A 12,339-nucleotide genomic window follows, 5' to 3' on the forward strand; every position below is an offset into this window, starting at 1 on the left:
TTTTAATGAACTGCATGTGTGCTAGGGCTGTCAAATTACAATTAGAATTCCGAATATTCATCTAATTTAGAATTAAAATCCACATTCAAATGCAAAAACTGTATTCGAATTCATTGCACCCTCTTGTAGCCACAGGAGACAAAAGCTTTTTCCCCTAAATGAATTTATGACTTTTAAATTTGAATGTAACTCGAATACTATTAATAATATTTAAGTATAAAATTCTTTAGTTTTACAGCCATTTTGACAGCCCTGTTTTTTGCATTTTAATAGGAAATAATTAGAGGCCAAACATTTGGATAACAATTTAAAAACCATGTCAGCTTTGATAGATAGTATTTTCATTTTCATCTTTGTCAGTGAACAAAGTAAACAAATGGTCTACTGATATTTATGTTTTATGAATCATTTTATTAAACAAGTTACTTTATTGAAGGCTACCAGGAAAGCTACGTAATTAAGTTTAATAAATTCACAATAGGCCTATGTGCCCATTCATTTTTAATCATATGCCTAATATATGATGAAAACGGCTTATATTGTTTCTTGTCCCCTCACATTAACGTTACATGAATCACGTCAATTCAAAATGGTGAAATTAGACAAGTTTATTAGTTTGCATTTCTGATTATTTTTGTCAGTCGTTTAAAATTTATATCGCAAAACAGCTGTCAGATATGAAATGTTTGTCTACTTACATCTTATCCCGCACTTTATAGCCGCTAACTGAAGCGTCGCGTTGAAATTCCAGCTATGCAGCTTCTGTGAACATATAAAGCCCGCCTACTCTGATTTGATTGGTCATCTCAAATATTTTTTTACATTGACGAGCGGTGACTGTCTCCGTGACAGACGAACTGAGGCAGCTCAAATGAGGAGGATCTTGAATCTTGGAGGATAAGTTGAATCTTGGTGCTGTGCAATATCTTTGCAGCACGAAGGAAGAGTTAATACTATATTAGGAAATTATTTCAGAAAGTACACCTCGGAAAAATACTGACGTCCGGACCTCGGTGACCTCATAGCTGGCTACGGGCATGCAGGACAGTTTAGGGATAAACTTACGTAGAGTCTGATTCTGGTGATGCTGAGAGAGGAACACACATTGAGCTCACTGTATCTATCTTATCCACCTGATAACTGACAACAAAAAAATTACTGATTATTTTTTTTAAATAAATACACACAATACTGTTTTTGAACAGTACTGTTTTTTAAAGAATTCTCTTTCAAGCCTGCATTTATTTGATCCAAAATAATGCAAAAGCAGTAATATTGTGAAATATCTTTTACTATTCAAAATAACTGCTTTCTATTTGAATATATTTTAAAATGGTATACTCAGCTGTTTTCAACATAATAATAATAATAAAGTTTTTTTGAGCAGAAAATCAGAATATTAGAATGATTTCTGAAGGATCGTGTGACTGGAGTAATGATGATAAAAATTCATCTTTGAAATCACAGGAATAAATTGCATTTTAAAATCAAATCAAATAGGAAGCAGTTATTTTAAATTGTGAAAATATTGGTGAGTAGAAGAGACTTAAAAAAAACAAACAATAAAAATCTTACTATTCAAAAACTTTTGACTGGTAGTGTACTTTAATGTCTGATTTTAATATTGACTGCTTTAAGTTCATCAATTTAAGAATACAATAACAACATAAAAGTGGCATAATAAATGATATCAAAATAATATCAATTGGCCAGATTTCTGCAAACAATTGTTATTTTAAAATTAGATATAATAGAGCCTCTGCTGTCATCACAGACATCATCATAATTGTCATTTTAAACATGTGTTAAATCTTTTTCCACATGGAACACAAAAATAGTTATCTAGCAGAATATTCAGACTGGTTTTAGTCTCTCTGGTCTCTTTAGTTTATCATACCAGATGTTATGGAGACTGGGACATGTGTGACACAGGGAGAGGATCTTTGGAGCCAAGTTCTCAGTCAAGCTGTCCATTGTCAATTGCACCTTGTTCAGACCAGACACAGAATGCAAAGCGTCCACACTCTCCTCAAATGTAGGACGTCTGTTATTACATGGAAAATGACTCATATTTAGTAAAAAATATATTATTGATTTAATACTCTGTTTCACGTGAATACTAAAATATATGCAGTGATTATTTTTACCTTACAGAGATCCCTTTGCACAGGTTATATGCTTGTAGGAAGTTTTTCCAGTAACTGCTAGTTTTATCTGAGTTTTCAGACAGGGTGAGCTCTATGCATGAGAACAGCGACTTTGTACTGGGACAGGAGCCGGTGCACTTCAAAAACAAGCTGAAATATAAACAAAAATCCAGCTGACCTTGCAAATACTACACTATTTGTACACAAAAAGATTCATGAAACAGAGAAATAAAATGTTTGTATTTGGGGCGGTGGAGTATGATTGGGTATGAACGAATGAATGAAACGCATTTGTCTGTTTTTCACTCCGTCTCGAATCACGCTCGCGGAAAGCGCTTGAGAAACAGTGTCTCTTCCACGGCTCGGTATGCTTTCAACTCATTTTTTTAAGTCTCGAGCAAGACTGTACGACATTCACATTACATGATTTGACTGATTTTTACGTAGAAAGGGCGACAGCGCACCGCATTAAAAGAAATTATCATTCATGTTTTCATAACCGCTGGCCAAATTCAAAAACGAAACTAAAATTAAATCATCTTTGAGAGCAAGGGGGCCCCCTGGTGTTTCAGGGGCCCTACGCAGCTTGCGTATTTTGCGTATAGGGAGGATCGGCTCTGGTTGGGGAATACCGTTAACAATTTACTGCCTCTTGACCACTCCTAACTGATCTTATTTGGTCTAAATAGGCTCATCTCACAATTAAAAAAAAATCTGTTGAACAACAAATATTATAAAAACGTCCAATATATAAATACCAAACAACTGAACACTCATCAACTAGAGAATATGCAGTTTTTTGGCAGTTTATGTTTAAGAAATGCAGTGTTCTTTACCTGTACTTACCTGATAATCTCCTCCACCTCCTGAGATCCGAGCAGAGAATACACTCCACATTGTCCAGTTCATAAGAATCACTTCAGATGAAAAACACACAGCCCGTGTTAGTTTTCTTAGCAGACTTAACTGATCACAGAATGATGTTGTAGGCAAAAGTAATGATTATAACAGTGTCATAAATATTCAGTTTATGATCCTCACTTGATTTCATCGCTGCAGTCACTGAGAGGTGAGGACATGCCATCTGACATCTGTCCTGCAGACTGAGACCTGTGAATATTTTCATAAACCATGCTATTTTTCTTTCTTTTTTTTCTTTTCAGATGATATCACAAATCCCTTTTACTTTTTTGTCCCATCTTCTCTAATAATCTTACTCCTTTCTGGTATATAATGCCCACTTTCTACAATCAATAAAAACAAGCCCCAGACCATATTTTGCATTTCATTCTAAAATACCACACATGTCAGATTATGTACTGTAAGTATAATGGGTTATCCAATAAGAGACTTGAGTAAAAACTGTCATCCCACCGAATACCATTCAGTCCTTCTGAATCACTGTCTTCACTCTCAGACCTTCTATGGATACTGAAAAACAACCACAGAGATAGCTACATTTAACAGTTAATAAAAGCATGGTGAAATCTGTGTCAAATCTGTCTAAACTTCATCATCGTAAGATATAAAGCTTAACAGATCTAGTTCATAATATAGCAGTACACATTTGAAGTGGATCAAAATCTATCATCAAAATTGTCCTAAAATGCTTTCTTGTCTTAGGACAACTTTGATTAACTTTTTTTATCCACTTCAAATGTTGACTACTGTAGATTAAATGGCTGGAAATGTCATGAAACCTTTCATTCATATATCATATTATATTATATTATATTATATATTCATATTTGAAGTCTCAAGAAACTACAAATCCATTCAACATGTTTGTTAATGACCTGTTATTAATTAAAAGTTTTATTATTGTGGTGTATTTTGCTACGGACTAATAATGTTATTGTTTGATAGCATCACTAGGGGGCGCTGGATTAAGAGTAATGGGATGGAGTTAGTTCTTCAGCTCACTCTCTCTCTCATTTAAATGTGCTCTTTAGTAAAGCTTTAGTTAGTGGCACATGCCTTCGTGGATGCAGGTCATTTAGAATACAGGAATCACTAATGCCTTACCTGAAGAATTCATTCCTACCGTCCTTCTTGAAGTTCGCCCTACTTGTCTCAGGCCACTCAACTGCCAAAAAACTAAGCCACAAAAATAATAAGGTGAGCTTTTGTCATCATGAAATTCAGGGTTCAATGTGCAAATGCCACTATCACAATGTCAACTGTGTTTGTTCTGAGAGACTGAAACACCCAGCTATGTCTACTGTATGTGTAAACAGGAGTGAAGTGAATTCTCACTTTAATGCAGTCAGGCTGGGGTTCATCTGAATGAGGCCCAGGACTCTGGACGCTCCATCCACAGTCATGAATCTGAAGATAAGATCCAGTTCCTTCAGACCAGAGACCGAGTGCAGGACAGAGAGCAGATCACACACATTCTTGTTGTCATACCTTGGAGAACTTAAACACACACACACACAATTTTAAAAAAATAATAATTTTGAACTAAAACACCATTTCACAAACAGACACATACAAACACTCTCTCTCTCTGGTATCAAAGCATTTACCTACCACCCAGTCAAGTCTTTTAGCTGGTTGTAGGACTGAAAGAATCTCCTCCAGTCAGCATTTGCATTCTCAGAGTCATCTGTCAATGTGATGGTGACACGGGGAAGCACTTTGTGCACTGGAGGTTCAAAAGGGTTGATATCACAACACTCATCTATATAATTCAGATGGTTACAGCTGACAGATAGCCTGCGAAACAACAGAGGACAACCGCTACTAAAAGCATTAAAAGCATGAAAAAGAGTTTAAGCAATTGTTTTTTCTCAGAATGTCCAGACTTGTTGGAAATCGAGTGATAGAGTATTACAGCAGTTGCTTTTTTTCCAGTATCTAAGGCAATATCACAAACTTATAAAGCATTCCAAGAAGTACATACAACTGTTAAATGCTGGAATACACAACTTTTAAAACTGTAACAGATTTTAAAACACTAGGCACCATACACTTGTATACACACATACTACCAGACTTTCCAAAAAAAAAAAAAAAAAAAACACGCAGAAACATGCCTCATTGCAAGGAGATGCGTGTAAATATTTTTTCAAAGTAAATAAAAGAAGATGACTGGAGTATGTTTTACAAGCAAATACTACTTCAAAATGTCATGTTTAATTCAATGTGTAAATTGCCATTTCTTTGTAACTGAGTGAAAATTGTCTACACCAATTTTTTTCCCCCAATGTAGCATTGAATCCAGATAGCAAATTGGAGCAAAAATATGTACAAACTTGTGTAATGTATTCCAGCCTTAAATGTCAATTATAAATCTAACCAAATGTTACTAGACAGTACAGTGCACTGAGGTTTATAGTAGATGTCTTACCTCACTCTATCAGCTCTCATTATACCCAGATTCTCCCCATCACTAATAACAGACATATTGGTATTCAACCTACCAAAAGAGAAATCATTGTGTTTAGTTTTTAGTGCAGAAAGAAAAAAAACAACCATTTTCTTACAAATGCATTGTGGCAGTACCATAGTATCATATGATAACAAGAAACTTTGATCATGGTACTGAATGTTTATTAATATACAAAGGTATTTGCATCGTGGTACTTTGAATGTTTTGTATGCATTAGGTTATTCTTACTGCAAGTGAAGTAAACTGGAACAAGACAAGAAGAGGGTGAACAGATGAGCCGCCCAGCTCCCATATAGGCTGCTTAGCCAAACTTTTACTTCCTTCAGACCAGGAAGAGAGTGAAGGAATAGCAGCAGAGAATCCACATGCTCATTCAACTCTGGGCATCTAATGAAAAAAAAAAAAAACACAAAACAAAACAAATCAATGCATTCTATTATCATTAGACTCTCCCCTGGCCACTGAACTTTTTTTTATATTCATCACCCTGTATGAAGCATACCTATTGAAAATTATTATGACTTCATGTTCTTATAAATTCTGAATTTTAAAGTTTTAACTTTAAAACATAACTATAACTGAAGTCAGTTTAATTCAGTTTTCATAATACATCCATAAGCACAAACTCACTGTTCTGTCAACTGAATGAGTTGGTAAAGTCTTTTGAAAAGAACCTCCCAACTGGCACTAGATCCTTCAAAAGGAGGGAAACTGAGGTTGAGCTTCACCAGTGCTGGTTTGTCCAGTCGATGGGAATGTACCAACTCTCCATTGCTACTAGATCTGAAAAAAACATTCATTTTCATACAGTAAATGTGCACACAGTAGGACTTGAAATGGTTATGAGCTTTGTCCTGAATTTAAAATAAACTTCATAAAATGGTTAAAGTGGTTAAGTTAAAAGAACATGGGATATTTCATGCATGAATTTTTACGCAATATCATAAGCCCATCTGTCCATTGCAAGACTCGATGAGGGATTTTTCCTTTCACTGATGTGCATCTTGTACCTGCAATAGATTTTACCAACAGTTAGTAAACGCAACCACCGACAGATCAAGTCAAACAAAAAGAAAGGATGACTTATGCTTCAAATGGCTTTCTAGAGACTGAAAATGTTGAACAGACCCTTTCCTCATCACTAATCATGAGATTGCTCACATGAAACCTAAAAGATCAAGAATGTGTTAAAAAAAAACAAATCAGTCTGAATTACTGAACTTAAATTAATAAGTAAATTTACACGCCAAAGAAATCAAAATGTAAATCAGCTCTAAATTGAGAGATACAGTAAACATTATTTTCCTTTTACTTTATGTGAGAAATATTTGGATTGATTTGAAGGTAGGACAGAATCCTGGAAGTCCAAATATCTGTGAGATACTCGGAATGTATGTCCACCGCAGTTAAACTAGGAACACAATTTAGGAAAGACAGCAGTGCATCCACATTCACACCAAACTCAGTGATTTTCCTGGGAATAAATACACAGACACCAGTGTTATGTGTTAAAAAAAAAAAAAAAAAAAGGGGGGGGAATTTAGCTTGAAAAAATTTTTTTCAACAAAGATATTAGCAGAATTACTAAGTAGAACGAGAATACCAACATCTTTGAGAAGCATCTGAGGTTATGGGAAGTCTTGAGGAAATCAGTCATGGGTATTGCAGAGAAAGGACAAAGACCAAAGGATATTTTTGAAAAACCCTGATAATAACAAAGACCATGCTTTTCTGAGATTTCACCCTGATGCCCTTCTGAGTGCCCAACAGTAAACCTGAAATGAGTAAGAGCAATTTTTCATTATTTTATATTAACAAACATATCTTCAAAGACTTATTTTAGTTATATAATGTTATATTTTTTTGTGAATAAATTAAATTAACCGAGAATTAATAAATGAATACATATGAAATAAATATGAATTCAATTACCAGAAGGAATTATTTTTGCTTGACATTGTGAACTCTGAGCAAAGACGCTTGTCCATGTTTTCTGCTTGACTGGCAATACATACACTGTGAAATCAAATGAAATGAAGATTAATCTACAATACAAAAGTCCTGGTTTCAGATGAAAAAAAGATTATGTTTGTTTGCTTTTAGGGCAGATGACATGACTATACAATCTATCTAAAACTGACTCATTCAACATACATTCATTTCTCTTCTGTAAAGCACTTTGTAAACAAGGCGCTATACAATTAAAGCTTTACTTGATTAAATTCATGTAAATTTATGCATATGTTCCCAATATTTGTGTACAAATTTGCCTAGATTTACATACAATAAAACCAGAAACTAGGGATGCACCGATACCACTTTTTCCAGTACTCGCCCGATACCGATACTTTTATTTTTGGTACTTGCCGATACCGATGCCGATACCTATATTTTTATTACATTTGTAAATTGGCCAGTATCGGGCCCGATACCGATACCAGTATCGGTATCGGTGCATCCCTACCAGAAACCTTGATGTTCATGTACTGTCGACTGCCTGCTTGTTGCATTGTCATTGTGTTTAGTTTATCTGAAACATCTTCCCATCATCTCTTTTAAAAGGAAGTTCATAGTTAAATCGACATTGGTGTTGCTGATGCTCCTCATCACCAGCCGAATGTTACCCACTGATGTTTGTCCACTGAGAGTTTTCAGGATCTTCTGCACACTTTCATCGCCGGATAGGGCTCCATCCTCCATACTGCAATGCATTCACAACACTGCATTACTAATCATGTTGTAGCAATGAAAACATGTCCTTATTGCCTTCTGGATTTATGGTGGATGCATAAATATAAATGTAAGCCTTTCTACTCGCCGCGGGAGTTTTGCTCGTTCATTCTCGTAAGTGTGTACACTCCTCCGCAAGCACACGTGAGCTCCGCTCATAATATCTATGACAACATTGCAGGAGTTAAATTAGTTACCAGATCATGGTTTGAGCAGGTCATTTAGTGTCTAACTAATTCTTGAGAGAACTATGACATTGCTGCATTTACAAATATAAGCAGGGTAGCATATAATTCACAACCAAGAGAACATTACGTCAAATAGCCCACGTGCATTGAAGCATCTTTAGATCTTTTGCATTGCATTTAACTTCCATACTGATAATGTGTGATGAATACTGGAGGCAGTACATCACAACCTGACAGTCGACCCCCTTCAAAGACCAGTGTATGTTAATACCTGAGCGTTCCCACAGCTTCATGACGTTTTTCAATGTGTCCCTATCATGAACTTCATACAGACAATGAAGAATGAAATCACTCATGTAGAATGCATCCATTATGTTTTTCTCTATAACCTTGCTAATCCATTTCTCCAGCTGAGCACATGGTTGTTGTCAACTTTGGATGTTCTCCTGGGATTAAACGGCTCACTTTCTTGTTCGAGACCAAAAAGGAATTGGATGACAGGTAAGAGATGCTCATTGCCTGCTGATTCCAGTAGCTCCTTGACTTTTATTTTCGTCCCTGCCTTGTCTGTTAACATGTAGAAGAGAGCAGTGAAGAACTCCTGAAAGCTGAGGTGCAAGAACCCAAACATCTCCTTCAGATAAGTTCTCTCTTGTTGGCGAAACGTGCATAGGAAGGGAATGTTTGGTAAATCTGAGATTGCCTTTGGAAGATCGTTTCTAGAAAACAGCACTTGATGTTTCGGCGTTCCACTCTCCGCTATCTGACCCAGGTTCTTGAGGAGGTCAAGCTCTTCATGCTGATTCAAACTACTGTGATGCTTTAAGAGTGTGAAAACAAAATCAACAAATATGGACGTGGTTGTCGTCAGCTCGCCTGTTACAACTCCGTCCTTTCCTTTTTTCTTGAAAATTGTGCAGATAATCCAGCAGATGACAGGGATGAAGCAAGCGGTGTAGAGCATTTTGTGTATCTTCGCCTGCTCATACACTTGACTTGAAAACTCTTCGTCCTCAAAGAATTTTCGGAAATATTCACTCACTCCTTTCTCCGAAAATCCCATGATCTCCACAAAGCACTGTGGCTTTTTCAGAATGTTCTCCAGTTTGTCTACAGCAGAGGATCTCGTAGTAACCAGAAGGAAGGACTCTCTCATCATACGACCTTTCAGAAGAGAGCAAACGATGGCCAGTGGATGGGATTTGATGTCTGGTTTCGGAGGCAATGACTCTTTGGTTACAGAAAGCATGAGTTCATCAAAACCATCAATGATGAACAAGATCATCTGTGGTATGTCTTTTAAGATCTGAACAATCTCATCTGGAGTTAAACTACATTCCAAGAGATCCACCAGGCTCATCTCACCAGAAAGACCGTTGAGCTCTTTACTACATCAAAGAGTGTAGTGTAAAGATCTCCAGAGGCCCAATCCATTACGATCTTTTGCGTAGTGACTGATTTTCCACTTCCAGAATCACCTTGTAGAATTACAACTTTTTCACTTTTTTGGAGCCATTCTTTGGGCCAAAAAGCTGATCAACCATGATGTTTTTGTTTCTTTGGTTAGGCTCTCTGGTGTTGAAGAATCTTTTCCCTCTAGAGCACATTTCATTTTCTCGCTCTTTCTTTTCTCTGCGTTTCTGAACAATCAACGGGTCAATGTAGTGGTCATTAAGCAGTACCTGTTCACTGGCACGGGAGGTGTATTCTGTGATGTAGGCATACTCGGACAGCAGGAACTGCTTGTATTCTGTGATTGAGCTTGTGTCTGGTTAAAAAAAAAAAAAAAAAAAAATAAAAGTGAGATTATCATTCTTACAATTCAAGTGGAATCATACAATATTTAATCAACGCAAAAAAATTCTATTTTGGTGAATGCTAATTTTAGACCCCACCTTCAACATTTTTAACAATCTAAAAAACTTATTAAAAATTTTTGATCATGGTTATTTCACCTAGTAGTATAAACAAATAAATTTACATACCTATGATTTGAGTTCCAGGGCCTACAATAGGAAAAACAAAACTTGAGTTTTGAAATCATATAATCACAAAAGTATAATGTTTCATTCCTTTTCATGTCCATTTTTAGTAACTTTTTTTTACTTTATTGAGAACAAATTTAATGTTTCTGCTTCAGATGAATGTGGAATTAACAACGATGGGATTAACATGTAAAAAAATATTGCAAAACCATTGTTTTATATGTACTTTATCCACTTCACATTATCTCAAATATGAGCAAAAATTTATATGGTTGTGTAAATTAAATTAGGCCTACATATTCACAAACCTGTGACTTCAGTTCCAGGTCCTAAACAATAAAGTTAAAACAAAATATTACAATATTTATAATAATATATTAGTTGTATTACAGTTTTTTTTTCCTGTGCTACTTCCACCAACATAGAGGGATGCTTACAGACACACACACCTGTGAAGTAATTATTAGCAATGTTAATATTTCCAGTGACTGCTGAATTTAATATCACAGGTGTTGAAATATGGCTTCTATTCTGGGCAGTGATACTGATTTGAGAGACATCAGCACTTTGAGGCCCCACAGATCCTCTTTTGTCTTCTGTGGGAAAGAAAAGAAAAGACAGGTCACTAATGTTATTTTTAACCACAGTTTTTATGCAAATATTTATACTGGGCCAATAGGAAAATTTATATACGGCCCTAATCTGACTGGCCTGTTTCATGTGACTGTAAATTACCAGAATTAAACATATCCATCTGCTGTCTTCAGTAAATCGGTGCACTCCTGTAATCTGAAAATGAAATTAAACTGTAATGACAAATGCAGATATCATTTAGGCTAAGTGTCAATTACGAAAATAAATAATTATTTTGTTTTACTACTTTAGCAGCAGGTCTCACTTAGAAATGCCATTTTTCCTCAAACGATTTTACTATTTAGTAATGAGTATGTGTCAAATACTTGACCAATTAGCTACAATCATTGGTTCATTAATTACATCCTTCACAAGTACTTACCATGGTAACCCTAGTTTCAAAAGCCGTCACATCGGTAAAACCGTGCTAAACGTGCAGTAGCTTATGAACAATGGCAGAAAGGGTCTGAAAACTTCTTGAACGCGTTACTGTTAATTATTATTTTACATTAGTAACAGTAATATTAACACGCGAACAACTAGTAAAATTAACGACTACATCCTTTGTCGGCATGGAGTAGGCCTAAATTACGACCTTAGTTATGTTGAATTATAAGGTTGACAAGTTTTTCTTGAACCAAAAGAATTGAAAAAAAAAAAAAAACGAAAGTACATGAGCTTAGATTTTTTTTTAACTCATGGTTTAGTTTTGCTTTTTATCTGTGTTGAGTACATTTAAAATATATGCTAAATGCGATTAAAATTAGTTCACAACAAAGTGTAGGCTACTGTTCTAAATGGTATAAAGGCTTTTTTCGCGTCGTCTTTGGCGATGGAGATTCATAGACGAAGTATACAGGTGCATCTCAATAAATTAGAATGTCGTGGAAAAGTTCATTTATTTCAGTAATTCAACTCAAATTGTGAAACTCGTGTATTAAATAAATTCAATGCACACATTTTACTATTAGAAGTAATTTACTATTAGTATAGTTGCAAAGTCAGGAATTTCAGAATCATTTACCTGTAGCATCGCTGTGTAGTCCTGAGCGTTTGTCCTGAAATGATGATGCCGGGGAGAAAAATACTTCACTTACCGTTTGAAGTGAGACCCGCCTTGAGTGAGCAACATCTTTCTGGGCTTATCATCTCATGAACTGTAGTCTATATTGAAACTGAATGCGTTCACGCACACAAGCAAAACAAACCACATTTCGCAACAGGCTACAGTACTTCATACTGACAAAATATTTTCACATTTA

General features: G+C 35.5%; 2 protein-coding genes across 2 annotated transcripts; both read right to left on the bottom strand.

Annotated features, from left to right (window-relative positions):
- Window positions 1–1,854: 1,854 nt before the first annotated feature.
- LOC107750089 (uncharacterized) lies at window positions 1,855–8,241 on the bottom strand. Its single transcript, XM_016565360.1, has 17 exons — window positions 8,075–8,241; window positions 7,474–7,560; window positions 7,149–7,316; window positions 6,854–7,015; window positions 6,635–6,709; window positions 6,477–6,557; window positions 6,172–6,324; window positions 5,770–5,928; window positions 5,500–5,568; window positions 4,680–4,865; window positions 4,404–4,565; window positions 4,173–4,244; window positions 3,522–3,578; window positions 3,189–3,257; window positions 2,984–3,064; window positions 2,148–2,297; window positions 1,855–2,044 (listed from the first exon to the last, which is right to left on the bottom strand). Exons 1-17 carry the CDS (start codon window positions 8,239–8,241, stop codon window positions 1,855–1,857), a joined length of 2,088 nt encoding a protein of 695 aa, XP_016420846.1.
- Window positions 8,242–8,841: 600 nt separating this feature from the next.
- Window positions 8,842–10,227, bottom strand: LOC107750099 (NACHT, LRR and PYD domains-containing protein 3-like; the record flags this gene model as incomplete). Its single annotated transcript, XM_016565370.1, has 2 exons — window positions 8,842–9,847; window positions 9,951–10,227. Coding segments are annotated over 2 exons (1,283 nt in total), but the record flags the coding sequence as incomplete, so codon positions are not given.
- Window positions 10,228–12,339: the final 2,112 nt, after the last annotated feature.

The sequence above is a fragment of the Sinocyclocheilus rhinocerous genome, unplaced genomic scaffold, assembly GCF_001515625.1.
Source record: "Sinocyclocheilus rhinocerous isolate Xijiao unplaced genomic scaffold, SAMN03320098_v1.1 scaffold17855, whole genome shotgun sequence".
NCBI lineage: Eukaryota > Metazoa > Chordata > Actinopteri > Cypriniformes > Cyprinidae > Sinocyclocheilus > Sinocyclocheilus rhinocerous.